At 40.9% G+C, this 19461-nt stretch overlaps 1 protein-coding gene across 1 annotated transcript; it reads right to left on the reverse strand.

The window, feature by feature from the left end:
- Positions 1-2232: 2232 nt before the first annotated feature.
- PLAC8L1 (PLAC8 like 1) lies at positions 2233-18030 on the reverse strand. Its single transcript, XM_069483576.1, has 4 exons — positions 17909-18030; positions 12929-13065; positions 4102-4238; positions 2233-2373 (listed from the first exon to the last, which is right to left on the reverse strand). Exons 1-4 carry the CDS (start codon positions 18028-18030, stop codon positions 2233-2235), a joined length of 537 nt encoding a protein of 178 aa, XP_069339677.1.
- Positions 18031-19461: the final 1431 nt, after the last annotated feature.

Consider the following 19461-nt stretch of genomic DNA (forward strand, 5'->3'; position numbering starts at 1 on the left):
ACTCGCACGTTTCACACCAGCCGCCAGAAGAACTACGCCGGAAACCTGTGTGTGAAATACCATCTGCTCTTCATGCAGAGAGAGGTCAACCATATGAAAGTGCAGAGATTACTCAAGTCTCCTTTGCCAAAAATGTGTATTGTTCCCAGCTGTACGCTTGTGATGCCCGATACGTGTTTTAGCATGAAACAATAAAAACAGATTTATTTTCATTTAATAGAGTTGTCCCCCAGGCCTGGATTTTTTCAGTAGCTGGTTTGGAGAGGGCAGTACTTCTTCATAGATTAAATGTCAACATCGAGCATTTAATTCTTCCCAAAGGGATGTAGCTCCTGGCAGCTGCTCTAGTCATCCAAAAGGGAGGGCTGGGAAGATAGGAATCCCTTGGTCGGACGGGTGGAGGCAGAGGCAAGTGGTACTTTGCGTGTACACTGAGCGGGCCAAGTTCAGCTCTGCAGAGCAAACTCTGGTTGTACAACCACGTGGGCCCAAGAAGGCCCCTTGGCTGGAAGCCTTCTCTGCCTGTGCAGTGCTGAGGTTAAGTGCGCAGCCTTGAGAGCCTCACTGCCTGTGCTACCAGCCATGTGGCCTTGGGCAAGTTACTTAACCTCTCTGTGGCTCAGACCCCTTTTCTGGAAAATGGAAATATAATACCACCTTCCCAAGAGATATTAACAATAAATGTCTCAAAATACGTAGGGTGCTTTGAACAGCGCCCGGCACACACAAGTCTTCAATAAAATTAATGTTTGACCACCTTCACAATGTTTGCCATATCCACCCACCACCTATGTTATTTACTTAATTTTTCTCTTTTAATTGACTCAATTTTAATCTAAAATTTAATTTTAAAAATTTTACATCCCAACTATACATGGGAAACTAGTATAACTTGCTATAAATATAAAGTAGCCGTACAATAGTCATAGCTCCTATTTACTGAGTCCTTGCTTCTTGCCAGGCACTGTGCTAAATGTCTCGATTTCTAATCCTCACAGCCCTGTGAGGTCGGCACTATCACTACCCCCTGCACGGAGGAGGACACTGACACGGAGAGAGGCTAGGAAATTTGCCTATAGCTGCATTAGTAGTAAATAAAGGAGACCTTTCAGGCTTCAGAACCCAGGCTCTTCAGCGCTGTTCTGTGCTGCTGCCCTAACAAAAACAAGAGTATTCGATTCACATGTAGACGATTGCTCTCTTAGCTTCCTAGGGCTGTTGTAATAAATTACCACAAACTCGGTAGCTTAAAACAACAGAAACATAGTCTGACAGAGTTCTGAAGGCTGGAAGTCCAAAATCAAGATGCTGGCAGGGCCACGCTCCCTCTCCAAAACCTCTGGGGGAGGATCCTCCCTTGCCTCTTCCAGCCTCCGGTAGCCCCAGGCATTCCTTGGCGTGGGGCAGCATCCCCCCAGTCGCCACCTCCATCTGCAGGTGGCTGTCCTCCCTCTCTGTCTCTATTTCTGTGTTTTCTCCTCTTATAAGTACACCAGTCATATTGGTTTAGGACCTACTCTGATGACCTCATCTTAACTTTAGTACAACAGCAAAGACTCTATTTCCAAGAAGGTCACATTCCCAGGTCCCAGGAGTTAAGACTTCACCGTATGTTTTGGTGGAGGGGTGGGAGGTGAAGGACACAATTCAACCCAGAACAGTCGCCTACTGAAGGCTTTGAGTCTGGAGCCTAAAGATTTGCAAGTGTTGGAGGTTCAAAATAGCAGCAACCTGAGATTTTGTCCTCTAGCATCAAGACGGAAGAGTCAGGACAAGGAAAGGACAATGGCTTGTATGTTTCAGTGACATTCAGTGCCCATTCCAGATGCTAACTAAAATTAAACATCTCCTGCCCCACCACTGATACTTTGGGAAAAGCAGCTTGGAATAAGAAAGCCAATGACAATTCTTCCAGCCTTTTAGACATCCCTCATGAAAGGATGGCAGTAGAAATCTGGGCAGTGCTGGAATGAAACCTTCCAAAACTCCAGGCTGCACAAAACTCACCTTTAGATCTGCCGTATACAGCTGGACTGGAACAGCAACTTGACAGATAATAACGTCTTTATCCAGGGAATGTATAAAGAAAGAACAACAGCAGAGACAGTAGGAGGAAAATAATTTATTTGCATACTGTTTCAGTGAAAACTTAAGAAGAAACACAATCTTTCTACTAAGAGGAGTTTGAGAGGAGGGTTTGGGGGAGTGAGGAGAAGGAGCCGTCTTTCTCTGTCAAATGACTGTGTCCTTAGTGGAAGGGACTGCACAGATTTCGTACAGTTGAGAGGTCCTCATCTTGAGTTCCCGGGCCACCTGACAGATGGAAAAAGGCCAACAGCAGTGCACCGCCAGCCAATCCTCGCACAAAGTGCCCTAGGGCAAGACCAGGGTTCTATGACAGTCTCTGTTCACAGACATAGACTCATCCCCACTCCCCCAGGCACCTATACCGTGTTACCTGCTGGCCCGTTGCCCACTGCTTCCAAGATCCACCAGCCTCCTTAAGGCAACACCCCGGGAACCCAGGTTGCCCAACTGCCAAGCAGCTCAATTGCTAATCAATACCCGCAATTTAGAGCCCTGTCCTTAGATATGGGTCTCAGACTTGAAACCACTGATCTCTCTATTGATGTCTTCGTTTTTCTCTCTTAGGACCTAATATTTATAATTATCTCATTTATTTCTTTGGAGTAGATATAATAAATGCATGTGGTCCAAAATTCCCACAGTAAGAAGGGACAGGAAGTAAAAAGTAAACCCCCCTCTACAGCTGCCCAAACCTATCCAGTCACCTGCCTGGGGCAGCTGTTGTTACCGCTTTCTTGTATACACCTCCAGACAAATTCTATGTCTACATAAGCATATTCTTTTCATGTAAATAACTGCATATTCTGTGCCTTTTTTTTCTCCACTTAAACATATAACGTGGGAGGCTGGACGCAGTGGCTCACGCCTGTAATCCTAGCACTCCGGGAGGCCAAGTCGGGAGGATGGCTTGAGGTCAGGAGTTTGAGACCAGCCTGAGCAAACGCAAGACCCCATCTCTACCAAAAATAGAAAAATTAGCTGGATATGGTGACATGTGCCTGTAGTCCCAGCTACTTGGGAGGCTGAGGCAGGAAGATCGTTTGACCCTAGGAGTGATTATGATGACACCACTGCACTCTAGCCCAGGCAAAAGAATGAGACTCTATCTCAAAAATAAAAAAATAAATAAAAAAAAGTAAATCTAGACAGATGTCATACTATTCTTGGGTACTATTCTTGTAATTTTTATGTAAGTTTAAAATTATTTCCATGGGAGGCTGAGGCAGGAGGATAGCTTAAGCCCAGGAGTTTGAGGTTGCAGTGAGCTATGATGACGCCACTGCATTCTGCCTGAATGAGACTCTGTCTAAAAAAAGAAAAGAAAAAAAATTGTATCTCAGGGATCATTTCACAGAATATATAAAAAGATGCCTTTTTTTTTTTTTAAGTATCCACATCTCAATATATGTAACTTGTCTCTCCCCAGCCTCTCATGTACCTCAGTTTCAGCTGTGCTGGAAATTAGTCCTTTAAAGGGCTCCCAGGGAACCCCACCAGTGAAATCTGCATATGTCACATAGGGTATATTTTAAGTCAGACCTCCCAAGTATAGTCTCCAGATTTGGTGTATTGCCACCTGCCATCTTCTCTTGATGTAATAAGAGACAGAAGTGTGGTTTTATTTCTATAGATGGAAGGTGATGTGTGTTGGTTTAAGGAGTAAGACTAATCCTGGCTACATGCTCCTACCACTCCTCATCAAAGCACAGCTCAGGAAGCACAATTTGTCCAACGGGCTGGGGACAATGTGCATCATAATTTCCTCTTAGAAATGCCCTGCACAACATGGCATTTTAGTTAACGTATACTTCCTGGTAAAGAATGAAATCAAAACATTTCTTCCTTTCCTTTCTCAAAGTTTCCCACTAAGCGTGGTATGTTTAAGCATCCTCACCTGCACATCATTTTTAGTTTTTGTTTGTGTTTTTTTTTTTTTTTGGAAAATCACAGGTTTAAAATGCATCCAAGTTCTCATATAAATTCAGATTCACACATACCTTCAAACACACTTACCTGTATTTTATGTCTCTCCCTGGTGCCAATTCTCAGTGCAAATGTGGACCCAGGTAACAATGGCCAACAAAGACACTCTCCATAGCGCCTGGCAATGTCACACTCAAGACATATTGGACAACATAGACCACAGCAACCTGTCAATAACCACAGAAAATAAAGCCAAGGTTCTTAGATGTTCTAGAAGCGACTTCACATCTCAGAGGACATTTATAACCCTATGCATCAATTTAATGCTGAAATCAGGCACTGGGATTGAATAACTAATTCTCAATACTCAGTGTATAAAAATTGTCTTCTAGCATTGACCATGATAATTGTTTTTTTTCCTGTCAAGAGAAAAGCATTTATTTTTAACAGTTGAATCATAGCTGTTGCATGTATCTAATTTCAGTATTGAAAATAGATACAGTATATAGGATGCTTTTGAATAACAGACATTTTTTTCCCTAAATGTGATTGAAAGGTCTTTTATGGTACACGGATTCTGCTTTCTATTCTGATCAGGGCTTTATTCTATTTCTCAGACCAGAAGGTTACTCTAATTTTTGTTGGTTTTATGGAGCCACTGACATCTGCCAGTTTTAATCTGCAAACTATTAGGGGCTTGGTTCCTTGAACATCAACTGGAAACAATTTGTCATTTATTAGTTCATTCATCTTTAACCACTGATATTGTTTCTTACACATTCTGCATGAACCTTTTAACACAGAAGTTCTATTCTAATTATGTTTTGGGTCACAGACTCTTTTGAGACTATGATGATAGCTTTGAACTCACTCCACAAGGGAAAAGAAAAGTACGTGCACACAGACATGAAAAATTGTGCATTCAATTTCATGGGGTTCATGGATCCATTGAAAACTATTAATGGACCGCAGGTTAAGAACCGCTTATGTACAGTTAAGATGTTACGTCATCTATCATTGCAAAAGATGACAGCCCTGATGAACAAAAATAATGAGGACTATGAAACAGCACAAATACCAAGCTAACCATCATCTTTGAAAAATGTATTCAACAAATATTTTATTGAGTCCTAATTTTTATACAAGATGTACAGGTCATAAGTGTTCAGTTGAATGAGTTTCAACAAGCATATTCACCCAAGTAACTAAGCATCTAGAATGTCGACCTCACCCCAGAGTTCCTCATGCCCCTTTTCCAGTCAATTCCAACCCTCCCACACCCCACTCCAAAGGCAACCACTGTTCTGATTTCTATTCTCATAGATGAGTCTTGCCTCTTCTTGCACTTCATATAAATGGAATCGCGTTTACTTTTGTTTCTGGATTTTTTCATTTAACATCATGCTTTTTGATTCATCTATATTGTTATGTGAATCTGTAGATTGTCTTCTTTATTGTTGAATAGTATTCCATTGTATGAATATTCCACAAATTGTTTATCCATTATCCCACTGATAGCCATTAGACTATTCCATGTTTTGCTATGATGAATAAGACTATGAATACTCATCTCTAAGTCTTCATGGGGACATATATTTTATTTCACTTGGGTGTATTCCTGGGAGGGGAATTGCTAAATCATGGGGTAGATATATGTTTAACTCTACAAGAAATGACAGACAGTTCTCCAAAGTATTTGTACCATTTTACACCCCCGACAACATTGTGGAGAGTTCTAATTGTGCCACATCCTCGCCAACATTTGCCATCGTCCATCATTTTTATTTTAGCTACTCTAGTGAGTGTGAAGTCATAGACACAAAGGCCCACACACCATGACACCAGCTCCATAGAAGAACTTCCTGTCAATGGACTATCTCTGTCTACCCCTTGTTCCACAAGAGCAAGTGCCACAAAGTCCCACTCCCAAATTCGGTGATAAACAGGCAGAAAACTTGGAATGCTGTTTTACCTTAGAACCTCCCAAGGATGCTCCAGGACCCTGGACTGCTTCCACTTGGGTGCACAGTGGAAGAAAGTAGCACAAGTGCACAAAAGGCATGCGGGCACAGGGGAGGGAAAGGAGGAGCCTACCTTCAAGGATCAGGACATCTATTTCATCTATTCAGGAATCTTAAAGCAATCACTAAATCATCTACTGTAGCCATCACTTGGCCCAAAGCAACCGCTGAGTGCAGCCCCTAATAAGTCTGGGATACTTCACCCCACATTTAAAAACAATCCCAGAGAGATCAACAGGCCCCACCCTGCACTAATAGCTGGTATGGACAGCTCAGAGGACAGCAAACAGCCCCCTAAACCTACAGTGCTCCCACTGTATGCAACCTTGAATTAGGGGAACTTGAAATTAATGGTACATTAAATTCAATCATCTCTCACTTTATGTGTGGAATGCAAAAAAGTGTAAATCCCTGCAAATAAAAAAAATTAATCAAAAATTATTAAAGCTGGCAATTGTAAAGCTGGCAAACTAAGTGAATAATAAATTGTGTTTACACAACTGCCTCAGCTGCACTGCTTTAACTGGTAAAGAGAAATGCCCATCGTCATAAATAAGTATACTGCAAAGAAGTTGTTTATGTGCACTGGAACTCCTATACCATATTTTTATGACTCATATGACTTTTTAAAAGCCACATGCCTTTATCTTTATTTTTAATCTTTTTTGTCATATAACCATGTTATCTATGTGTTCATTAGGAAGTGGTACTGGACGCTGAAGGAAACATACCTCAAATTCAACTACTGTACTCTGAAACAGAAGTCAGATGTGATTACGAAAAACACTAGGAAGGACAAATTTTTATTACATAATGCTAATATTTACACAGATTTTTTTTTCTTTTTTTTTTTGAGACAGAGTCTCACTCTGTTGCCCAGGCTAGAGTGCCGTGGCATCAGCCTAGCTCACAGCAACCTCAAACTCCTAGGCTCAAGGTATCCTCCTGCCTCAGCCTACAGAGTAGCTGGGACTACAGGCATGCACCACCATGCCCGGCTAATTTTTTCTATGTATTTTCAGTTGTCCAGCTAATTTCTTTCTATTTTTAGTAGAGACAGGGTCTCGCTCTTGCTCAGGCTGGTCTTGAACTCCTGAGGTCAAAGGATCCTTGGCTTCCCAGAGTGCGATTACAGGTGTGAGCCCCCACGCTCGGCCTCCAGGTTTATTTTTTAAATGAGAGGGAACATGGTTCCCTTTTCTGTAATGTTTCATTTTTTACAAGGTAAATGTATTCATGTGTTATTAATGAAAAAAAATTCTTTTTTTTTTTTCTTTTAAGGAACTCGGGTTCAAAGGGAATTTGAGCCATAAATTCAGTCTCTTCCTCTTATACCTAAAGGCCTGGTAGTTAGGTAAGCACCCACAACCTGAATGATCCTGACCTGTTCTCTCAGAGGGGCTCCTGCATGGAATGTGGCTCGTTATTCATCCTTCTAATTCACAGGGGAGTCAAGATACAGAGAAGAAACCTACACAAAACCAGAATGAGGAACCCCAGAGAGTGGAGAAGTAGGAAAGGGGGATAGAAATTGCAATGAGGCACACTTCAGATCAATTATTACGAAAAGGTAGAATTTCTAACAATAAGAGATGCTCATAAAAGAAATGAGGCCCACTCATGCATTGCCAGAGGGAATATAAATTAGTACAACTTCTAAATGGGAAGCCAGTTGGCAACAGCTATCAATATTTAAAATAGCACGTATTATTTGAGCAGCAGGTTTACTCAACAGATATACTCACACACATGTGAAATGACATCTGTACAAGGATATTCATATAGCATTGGTTTGAACAGCAAAAAGTCTGGAAACCACATAAAGGTTCACCAATGGAGATTTCTGGATAAATAAACTATGATATATTCATACAAAGGAATCTTTGTAACAATTTAAGAAATTAGTTCTAGATATGCTGTTATGATCTGATCACCCAGATATATTGTTACATTAAAACAAAACAAAGATGCAGAACAGTCTGTGTTTACAAGTTTACCATTTGTGTAAATTATACACACACACACAAGCAAAATCCTGGAAGAATAGATACCAAAATATGAACACTAATTATTTTCAAATCTAGGATTACAAGATGCTGCTTTTATCTTTTATAGCCTTTTGCATTTTTCTTTTTACAATGATTATATAATCCTTTTATAATAAAAATCTATTTTCATTATATAAATTTTTATATCCTTATAAGTACACAGACTATATCTGGACTCAGGTAAGAGTAATTGCCTCTAGAGAGAAAAACTAGGTGGACAGAGAGCAAGGATGGAGTACTACTTGTTTTCCATATACAAAACGGGTAGGTACTTTTGAATTCTGCAATATGTGCATAGTAACCTATTCAAACTATTTTTTTAAGCACTGAGCTGGCTCCAAGGAAATGAGCCCTCATCCCTGAAGTACTCAAAATGCTGAGCCTGCCAGGTCATTGCCTGGCATGTTGCACGAGGGATTTAGACAAACAGAGGAGGGGCCAGACCAGCTGAGCCCCAATATCCCTTCTAACTCTGAGGCACTATGATTCTTTCAAACAAGTGCAAGAAAGAAAGAAGCAAGTAAGAATACAGATTAAAATTCATTCATTTATGTGTCATTCAGGAAATATTTTTAAGTGCCTCCTGTGGGCCAGGTGCTCTGCTGGGCATCAGAGCAATGAACAAGACAACTGTGGTCCCTGCTTTCAGGGAGCCTGCAGTTTACCTGAGATACAGTGTGGGGACACGAATCCTAGGCTGATGTCTTTTCATGCCTCCTTCCTCTTTCAGAAAACCAAAGAAAACTCTGGCTCACTTTCTTCTACCCACCTTGGGCATCTAGTTCCCAGTACACATCAATCTCTTTACGCCTGGTGCTTATAGAGCCCTCATAGGGAAGCTGTTTGAGTGGCTGGCTCTTTCATTCTTTCGGATGTCAGCTTAATTCAGTTCCTTAGAGAGGCCATCCTTTACTCTACCCTCCATAATTTCCTTTCATAACTTGCTATTTTATTTCCTTCATGGAATTTATCACAACTGTAATTATTTTTTATTAATTTGTTAATTGTCCATCTCCTCTAAGAAATCATCGGTCTTATTCACTAATATGTCCATAACACTTAATATCTTGTGCCTATGCATAGGTAGGAACTCAATAAATATTGGTTGAATTACAAACCAATGGCGATTACACCTACCACATAAAACTTCTTTGGGGCAACATCACAAACATTCCCAAAGTTGGACTACCCAGTCTTTTACTCATGATGCCTTTTACCTGCAATGGCATTTAGCAGCCACTATTTCACCTTGGTTTCATCTTCACATCCGAGCTCTCAGCTACCCTATCTTTAAAGGACACAGAGACATCCATTGGCTACTCCCAGAGCAGGGTGGATTCAGATAAAAGCACGGAGGTGGAAAGAAGGAGGCAGCTGAAAAAATATAATTATAAGAAAATGAAGAAGCAAAGTGTCAAAAAGAAATGGAAATCACTGCTGTTACTAATATACCCTTTGCTTAATGGATGACAAATTATAGCAATAATTCTCAGCATTTGATGGAAAAATGTCCCAGGATGGGAATCTGGCATGGAGCAGCCATGGGAAGAAGCTCTCCTTTTGTTCCCAAGTCTGTCACAACTCTTTGCACAGTGATTTATTTCAAATAAAACTTTGTAGATAAAACAATCCACAATTAAAAGTCTTTTTAAACAAGGGTAGGAAGAAATGTAAGATTCATAGCACTTATATTGCAGTTGCATCTTCAGAATTATGGTGTAGATAATGAGTGTATAAAGCAGTATTACCTTTAAATTTTCTTCCAAGATGATTAACTTAAAGACACTACGAGCAGTCACAAAATGGAAGCTCATCTAGGGAACAAAAATTAGGATACAACATTCAAGATCACCTTGCACTCTATCCATTGTGTCTCCTTCATAATTCATGCCCAATTATAAAGAATATTGTATTTTTACACATATCCCTCCTTCTTCCTTCGTCATTAGAATGAACTCTCAAGAGAACAACCAGGGAATCCTTGGGAAAGCCAGTGTGGTTGGTGCCCTGAGCATTCACTGGGGTTGAGATCAGAACTGAGCAACGCAGCAATGTTGAAAATAAAGAGAATGAGGAGTGAGCATTTCTTTGACCAGCTTTTTAAGTGGTCTTGGGATTAGGTAGAAATCACACTGCAGCATCCAGTCTAAGCCTCCTGACTCTACTCTTTACTCTCAACATGGTGAAGGATAATAAAAACATATGAAAACAATAATATGAATAGCTAAGATTCACTAAGTACATTGTCATGACATTTGTTGGAATTTTCCTGGCAACAGCACCCCAATAGTAAATTGAGTAAATTATCCCTTCATTATTGTGAACAATGTTGGCAGGACCATCATTAAGAGTGCCCTGGCCTAGCCAAGCAGTAGATACCTGACCCTAGCTAGGTAAATTGAGCTGCTTCTGCTGAAACATCAATTTTCAGACAGGGTAACACAAGGATAAAGATATCTGACATTGACCAAGCTGTTAGCTAGCACCAATAATATCCCTTCTGGGCTTGGTTTTTAGCAGATTCTCTGATTCTGAGAGCGACCCCATAGCCTGCTAATGAAATCCAATGCTTCCTTGTGTGTTAGTTTCCCAGGGCTGCCATGACAAAAGACCACACAAATTGGGCAGCTTAAAACAACAGAAATTATTCTCACACTGAAGAACTCCAGAGGTTAGAAATGTGAATTCAAAGTGTTGGCAGAGTTGGTTCCTTCTGGAGGGTTCTAGAGAAAATCTGTTCCCTGCCTCTTTCCTAGCTTCTAGTGGTGGCTGGCAGTCCTTGGTGTTCTCTGGCTTATAACTGCATCACTCCAGTCTCTGCCTCTGTCTTCACACGGTCTTCTGCCCTGTGTGTCTGTGTCTGAATTTCCCTCTTCTTACAGGGATACCAGTCATTAGGTTGGAGCCCACCTTAATACAGTGTAACTTTATTTTAATTTGACTACATTACAAGGACTCTATTTCCAAAGGTCACATTCAGATGTTGCAAACGAACATGAATTTTAAGGGGACTCTATTCAACCTAGTGTGGCCTGAAACCAAAAATCCCTAAATGATCCAGTTATATTCCAAACCAGTGTTGAGAGTGGGGTATATATATTATCTGCTTTAATCTTTTTTTTTTTTTCCCCTTAACATGAAGTCTCAGCAGCAAATCTGCTTTAATCTTGACAACAACTCTTGAGGTAAGCACCTTTATTATTTTCATTTTAGGGGTGGAAAAATGAAAACCCAGAGAACTTGCTCAAGGTTACATGGCCTGTAAGAGGCAGAGTTAGGATTCAAGGGGAGGTCTATAGCTGATACAAAGGTGTCCTCTCAACCACTGCATTATATTCCAAGCTTTGTCCTAGGTAGAAGTGCATTGATGTTCCCCCAACCCTCAACCATAAGCTATGAAAGGAAAATGTTCTACTTAGCTATCAATCTGGAGCCAGATCTCCACATTTCTGCATGGGTACTCTACCCTTTCTGTACCTTGGTACTGGATGACAACCAAAGTCACGAAAAGAACAGAGAACCAAGAAGAGTCCTGAGAGAGCCAGAGAACAGCTTCCATAATCCTCCTGTCAGAAACCCACATGGATAGCAGTGGCAGGAAGAGACTTGCCAAGCTCTGGGTCAAAGGGAAGACTCTCAGCTGAATGAGGACTTGCTCAGAGCTCTCTGGGTGATCCATCCTGCAAGGCTTCAGGACAAATTCAGATCTTCCCAGAAGCCTGCAGAGGATGAGGAGAGCTATATTCTTCAAAAATGTTAGATCCAGGGTCTGATGGATTTTGAACTTAAGAGACTGACTCTCATCCATCAAACAGTCTCCCCTCCTCCAAGAAAGATTCTGTGCTCCAACTGCTCCCTGGGGCAAGAGCATCAGGTCCTGGAAAGGGATCCCAACACGTGGTACTAAGATGGGTCAGAATGTCCTAGAACAAAGATAGAATCCATGTGCTTTGAACTCTAAACCCAGGGAAAAACCACGTAGCTCGAGGACAGTGTTATTTGTACCTCTTTATAGCCAAACCAGTGTTTGAAAAGATTTCAGTCAACAAAGGGAGTTTCTTTTTGTGATTGTTCTTGTTGTTATAAGAGAACTACATACCCTTCATAGAAATATTGAAAAGAGAAGAGCAAAAAGAAAATAAAAATTATTCATCAGCCTACCATCTGAAGACATGCGCCGTAAACATTTGCATTTGTATCCTTCAGACATTTTTCTACATGTCTCCCTTCGAAAAATAATATTTACTGTGTATAGTTTTGCAATCTGCTTCTTTAACCTAAAATGTATCCAAAACATCTTTTCATCTAATTAAATGTCATTCTCCAACATGACTTTTCACAGCTGTGTAATAATTCATTGTATGGATGCCTCCTGTTGAACATTTAGATTGTTCCAGGTTTTTGCTGTAATAACCAATGCTACAAAATTTAATGTTCTTGCTAAATCTTTGCACATGATTTATTTCCTTGGACTAAAGTCCTAAAAATGTAATTATTGGGTCAAAAGCTATGTAACACTTAAGGTTCTTTCTATATGCATTGCTAAACCATCCTGCAGGACGGTTACGCTGATTTACACTCCCACCAGCACTAGAAGAGAAAGCCCATTTTGTGCACCTTTGCCAACAGTGGATTTTGTCATTTAAGAAATCTTTGAAGGCACCACTTATTCTATGAAAGCCTCCACATTGCTGAAAAGCAAGATTTTTCCAGTCAAGGAATTCATTTGAGTCACTAGATTAGTTCATTTATTCTGAAACCATTTAATTTCTGTCCTTTTGCCTGACCACTCACTGATGTCTTGGGAAAGAAAATAAGGAGGAACTTAAATAAAAAGGCAAAACGTACAAATTCTCCTATCTCTGCAGACACTGAAGAGGCCAGTCCTCCAGTCCCCACCAGTCTGGACAATGGCTGTGATTGTGGTCCTGCTGCTGGCTCCCCGGACAGGCTGCTTCACCACCACGCGGGCAGGTCCATGGCTCCTAGGGGGTCAAGGATGATGATTAACATGGAACAAAGAGGTTTCAAACAATAACCTTTAGGCCAAGACAGAGTATTAAAAAGGAGATGGAGACCCAGTGACACCAAAGGGCTCATAATTCACAGCCCAAACAGACTGCACTGTCTCCCTCCTTTCTTTCATCATCCTCCTCCTCTGACTGGTTGCCCCATGTCTATTAATGGCACCAATGTCCAGGCTACTTCTTCGGTGTTTCTCAGTATTTCATAATAAATTCACAAATTTGGAACCAAGAGGCTTCACTTCAAATCTCAGCATTCCACTTCCTGGAGGCTTGACCTTGGTTAAGGGGCTGCACTTCTCTGCTTTCCTTTGGTTCAGATGAAAAAACTATCCCATGGGGTTATTGTGTTGATCAGAGGATGTATGATTAGTTTACTACATCTAAAGGGTGTGTAGCTAGATGACTCTGAGTGAGCTGCACCCCACGGGTTTTGAACCTTTGTTGAAGAGAAACAGGTGAGGATTTGGACTGAGTGGGCATAATGAAACCTGGACTAGGCACTTGAAGTCCACATGTAGTATCACTGAAGTGAATAACCCAGACTTCAGAATATCTTGAAAACAAACTACTGGATGCTTGATCTAGTGGGACCCCAAAGTGTGACTCTGGGTTGACTTTCCCTGAAAGGAATGGATATTCCCGGTGTGAATGATTCTGAGTTAGGAAATAAAGGCACAAGGCTGGGCTTCAAAACTTACGTGAGGAAAAATGTCCTCCTTCCAAGGCTGAAAGTCAGTTTTGCCTGAACTTCAACCATGGGGATACCTGGAGTGTCTGCCATAGTAACAGGTAAGCCGCACCTGACCTCATGGAAGGGGTGGGTCAGGAGTGGGATAGAAGGGCCCTAGAATGTGTCTTGGCCTGTACACTATGGTAATTATTTTGTTTTGTGCTTCTCTTTTGTCAAGCCTCATTAAGGATTTGCATCTGATTTCTGGTATGCTATGAAGAATTAAAGAAAGAGCTTGCTTCCTACTTGAGACAAAATAAACAAGAGACAGCAGCATTTCTTCCTATAATAGTTGTTGCACTAATAATCACCAAAGTTCAGCACCAGGGACACAATAGCCTGGAGGCCAAAGTAGACCATTACTAACCACCCTTAAGGCAACACGCTGGGGGGCACCTTGAAGCCAGCTGGGGAGCCCTTTACGTCTGATTTTTGGCAATAAAGTCAATGGGATTTCATAGTATCATAATATGGGTTACACTGTTCTTGTTACTAAGATCCACATCTTTCATCCCATCAATACTGCTCATGTCCACACCTTGCCAAACATGACAGCACATTAGCCTGTTAAAAAAACAAATGCCCAAGCCTTACCCCAGACCAACTGCACAGGTTTCCAAGGATGAGGTACAGAAATCAGTAGCATAACAAGGTTTCCCAGTAATTCCTAAGCAGTCATCCTGATATCCTGACTACCAGGGGATTTGGATGGTGACTGCAATAGCTTCCAAGTATCCCACTGGCTAGGTGGTGGTGACAATGTAACAGAGATGGAAAAAAAATAGACTAGGAGGTAGGTTGGGAGGGACAAGAATGTTCAGAACATACTCGGTTTAAAGTGCCAGTGAGACATACCTAACAAAGGGCTGGAAATGCAGCAGCAAAGCTTGGAAGAGAGGAAGAGTCAGGAGTGCCTTGTCTAGAAGCATGAAGTGGCGCTTTGAAACACCCCTAGCCCTTCCATCCATTTGGCCGTATAGAAATACACAGGGTCCAACAAGCTTTTCAAGAGCTTGCACAACTGTTTGAGACCTGGAAAAAAGTATTGGCTCTAAAACATTAGAACTGCAAAACATAAATTAATTAATGCTCAATTAAACACAAAAATCTAGCATTATATGTTAATTTTATTTTCAAAAGAATTCGCAAATATTTTACATTTGGAAACAACTTATAAGTTCTCTTATTTTGTAAAAACTTCCAAATATGAATGGCTGCTGAGAAGCAGCCATTCATAAATTAAATGAATTATTCATAGTCAAATAATTTCAAAAGCAAAATGATAAAAATTCTTTCACTTATTGTACAGCTAAATATAGAGAGATAGAAAGTATGGTGTGGGTACATTTTAATATGTTTGCTATGACGTGTGTTAGTACCAGAACACTGAATTGTGTTCCCCAAGATGTATATTTTGAAGCCCTAGCCTCCAGTGTGACTATATTTAGAGACAGGGGTCTTAGAAAGTAATTAAAGTTAAGTGAGGTCATAGGGGTGAGATCCTGGTTCAATAGGATTGGTGGTCTTATGAGAAGAGGAAGAGAACGAGATCTCTCTCTCCACCTGCATGTACGGAGGAAAGGCCATCTGAGCACACCGTACATCAAGAAGACAGCCCTCACCAGAATCCAACCATGCTGGCACTCTGGTCTCACTTCTAGCCTCCAGAACTGGGGAAAAATTAATTTCTCTTGTTTAGGCCATCCAGTCTATGGTATTTTGTTATGGCAGCCTGAGTAGACTAAGACATCTATGAAGATTCAACATTGGCCCTGAAGAAACTACTTTTATACATATCTTATTTCCTCTACCTCCGTGTGAGCTCCTAGAGGTTGGGGGCATACGCTGTTCCTCCCTGCACACCCGGCATGCAGCACACTACCCTGAAAACCGGTGGGTGATAAATATTTGTCAAATTGAATCAAATGGATTTACGTGTCTCTTTTATCATATCTGAATCCTCCTCAAATCTAGCTATAAATTATGTGACCTTAACTGCATTTCATTCTCAAGTAAAGGCACAACTTTCAGGTGTGAACTGATGAAATACAAGCAGAAGGTAGCCTAAAAGCTTTCTCCATTCCTCCACACAACCCAAGGCACTTACCTCTCGATGTGATGCTCACAGTTGGGGCTTCCACCATTAGGCTAAGAGCTTAAATCATCTCTGATTTTAGTAGAGGAACTTCTTAGGCATGAGCACCTACCTGGATTAGATTTTTCCTTGAAATGAACCATTTACAGCTCGCAGCCCTAGAATAACATTTTTTGCTTCTGTCTCAACATTATGTGTGTAACACCTTTCATTACAGTGAGGAAGCCTGTTTTCTATCTATTCCAAATCAAATAACCAAGAGGATAGCTTTTTCTGTGGTGGGAAAAAGTTGGTTATTTCTGCATTTGCCTAATTTTGAACTCAAGAAGAAATACATTATTTCTTTCCTCAATATCCTAAATCTTTGAAGATTTTTATATTAAATGTTTGAATTGACATACATTAGCTAAGACATTTCAATTCAAAATTATTGCTCATGTGTCATAATTAAAATAACCACCATAGCTACCCTCCACTGAGCACCTTCTATGTGCCACTGGTCCCATTAACTGAAAGATTATTCAGGGGCTGCCACAGGTATAGACTAAAGTACCTATTGTGGCTTCCTGAACAGTTTTCTATATATTACCCCAGGGAATCTTATGCCACCATGAACAGGAATGAGTTTGCAAACACTGGGTAAAGCTGATGGCCACAGAACTTTGCTAAATCAGAGAAGCTGCCCATTTACCAACAAATTCAACACCTTATTTAGTAGAAAGAGCAGATTTTAGACTCAGGCACACAAAAGTTCAGATGTGGCTCTAAGCTACTTTCTAGTTGTTTAACCCTGGGAAACACAACTTGTCACAGCTCTCAGCTCTGGTCTTCCCCTCCATAAAACTGGATTTAAAATATCCTCGCTCCACAGTTGCCATGAGTATTAAACAAAATCATGTACCTGACACATAGTAGGCATACAGTCAATGGCAGCTGTTATTGTAACTTCAGGCTCCTGAATACCCCCTAGAACATTCTGTACACTTTTCTGAGAAACAAAGAAAGGAGAAAGGAGATTTGGGCCAGTTTTTCAGTCGTCATAAGCGCTACCCAAATGCCTTAAAATTCAGTCAGGGTAACAGCCAGGCACAGGGGTGCACGCATGTAATCCCAGCTACTCTGGAGACTGACGTGGGAGGATCACGTGAGCCACGGAGTTTGAGACCAGCCAGGGCAACATACCGAGCAAGACCCCTATCTCTTAAAAAAAAAAAAAAAAAAATCAGTCAGGGTGACCAACCATTCCAGTTTGCCCAAGACTAAGCACTTTCCCGGGATGGGGAACTTTCAGTGCTAAAACCAGGACAGTCTCAGGCAAATCAAGATGCTCCCTAATCCTCAGATGCATAGGGAGGCTTTAACTGGTGGGAAGCAGGAGGCTGACGCCTGTCAAAGTTTGATCTGCTCTTACTGAGTAACATGTTAGGAGTTTCATGAAAAAACACATTTTTCCCCTTTTTTGACCTCACTCTCTTCTAGCATTCCTCCTCTTCTTCTAGCAGCTAAGCACATGCCCCACTGCATGTCCCACATGCCTGGTACTTTGGCCTAGAGTGTTTGATGTTACTCTCTCCCTTAATCAAACTGGAAGTACTAAGAAATTATTTTGCCTTCCACTCTGGCCTCTTTGATTATTTCAGACTCTTAACTGAAGCCAAAATTCTTGAGTTTTTATTTCAAAAGGGTGGAAATTATTGGCAGTCAACAAAAATAAAGTTTCACTTTGTCAGAGTTCAACGTTTTAAGAACGAAGAGACACCCCTTCACCCAAGCCAGCCCTTTTCTTCTCACTAGCCAAGCAAGGCCAAAAGGAGCTAATCAGCTGCCCCCTTTTCAAGTACACATGGGAAAGGACACCAGCCACTTCCTTCCCAGGCCCAGTTTTCTTTTTCTTTGCGTCCTTATAAAAAGAGATTGATTTGATATTCCAACCAAAGAGCAAAAGCTGGGGGGAAAAAATTCATCCTTCTCCCTACCTCAAGTTGGAAATAAAACGTTGCTCATCTTCAGATGATATGAGCGACAACAGAGGTGAGTGTATGTTGAGTAAGGAAACATCCTCAGGACACTTAGAGAAGTAACTTCCAAACCAATTCATAATAAGAAGTGTTTTCTTGTCACTTGGACTATCCTTTATCCTTTGGCAATAAGCTGATTCTAAACTTAGGTTCAATCCAAAGTGAAACAACTCTTGAAAGAATGTTCCCTTGATATTCTGGAACCTGAGGTCATAGCAGTGTAACTGCCAGACACCTTTTTTCTTTATAGCCAGTCACACACCTATCTGGACTTGTTCATTTTACTCATCTGAAGTGAGATACTGCTGGAGATATAATGTAAGTTAAAAAAAAAAAACAGAAGAGAAGAAAAAAGACTTACCTTTGGTGGAAAAATCCCTTCGCTTTAAGAGATGCCTCTAATAAACAGTTATCTAGCTAGGTGTCACTTAACCCTTCCTTGGAAGATTCAGAAAGCTGTAGATTTCTGTCACACCATGTGACTGAGAAGCAGCGGGGGCCTCTCTTCATCCCCGGGCCTGCCAGTGCAATTCAGCAAGTGTAAGTCCCATAGCTAATCCAAAAGCAGGGACAGAAATGTCTTTCAGCCCAAGTATCGTATTTGAATCCATCCTACAGGAAGTGGTCTCCTCAAGTTTGAGCTATGCTAGGTTGTCCCAACCTTTGAAACCTTTTTAGAACTTCTAGAAATCGTATGCTCTTCCATAAACTTCATTGATGGTAGGAAAGTGATGCTGCTTTTCCACCCAGCCCAGATGGAATCTAGTGAACAAATCAGGAGTTGGCTGGTCATGGCCTCCCAACAGCTCTGAATTCTCACGGTCTTAGGAGCCCCTGAAGTATGCCTCTAGGACATGCCCTACAGATGTGTGAACCCCAGAAACACTGGGAAACAACCTTAGAAGACAAAAAATTAGGCAAAATTGCATACTGAGGGGAGGGATCTGTGATCACAATTCAATATTACATTAAAAAGACAACAGACCCATGGAGAATGACTGTTTAGGGTTTTGAACTTCAAAGCATTTACTTGAACAGGGCTGTTAACAAAAGCCTATAATACCTTCCAAATCAAGATTCCTCCGACACAGTTTCAAAATTGCCTTCACTCTCAGGGTTCTGGGCAACTCCGTCTTCTTAACTATAAGAATGCACCCCACATTAAGGACAGCTATGTTTCTTCTGCTTACCACTCTATTCCAAGGGCTTACCGCAGTATCTGGCACATACGTTCTAGATAATTTATTGAATAAATGTACTGTACATGAAAACTCAGGTTTATAAGAACAACAGAAATTAAGAGGTGATCACTAACTTTGCAAAAAAATTTACAGTAAGACTCTTTTGAAGAGTGAAACATTGTACATGTAAACTATGATTCCATATTTTAAAATTTCATTTGTACCCAACTTTTCTAATCAAACATTATATGAAGTGATTAATCCACATGCTACGCAGCTTTCACTTAAAAATAATTGAAAAAGAGAAAAAAGAATGCTCTTTACAGAAGA

The sequence above is a fragment of the Eulemur rufifrons genome, chromosome 10 (assembly GCF_041146395.1).
Source record: "Eulemur rufifrons isolate Redbay chromosome 10, OSU_ERuf_1, whole genome shotgun sequence".
NCBI lineage: Eukaryota > Metazoa > Chordata > Mammalia > Primates > Lemuridae > Eulemur > Eulemur rufifrons.

Coding starts and splice junctions, on each gene's coding strand:
- PLAC8L1 (XM_069483576.1), bottom strand. CDS start 18,030: ATGAATTGGTTTGGAAGTTACTTCTCTAAGTGTCCTGAGGATGTTTCC. Junction 4,239..12,928: donor CTGCAGAGATAGGAGAATTT/GTACGTTTTGCC, acceptor GGTTATTGACAG/GTTGCTGTGGTCTATGTTGT. Junction 2,374..4,101: donor GGGAGAGACATAAAATACAG/GTAAGTGTGTTT, acceptor GTCTTGCCCTAG/GGCACTTTGTGCGAGGATTG.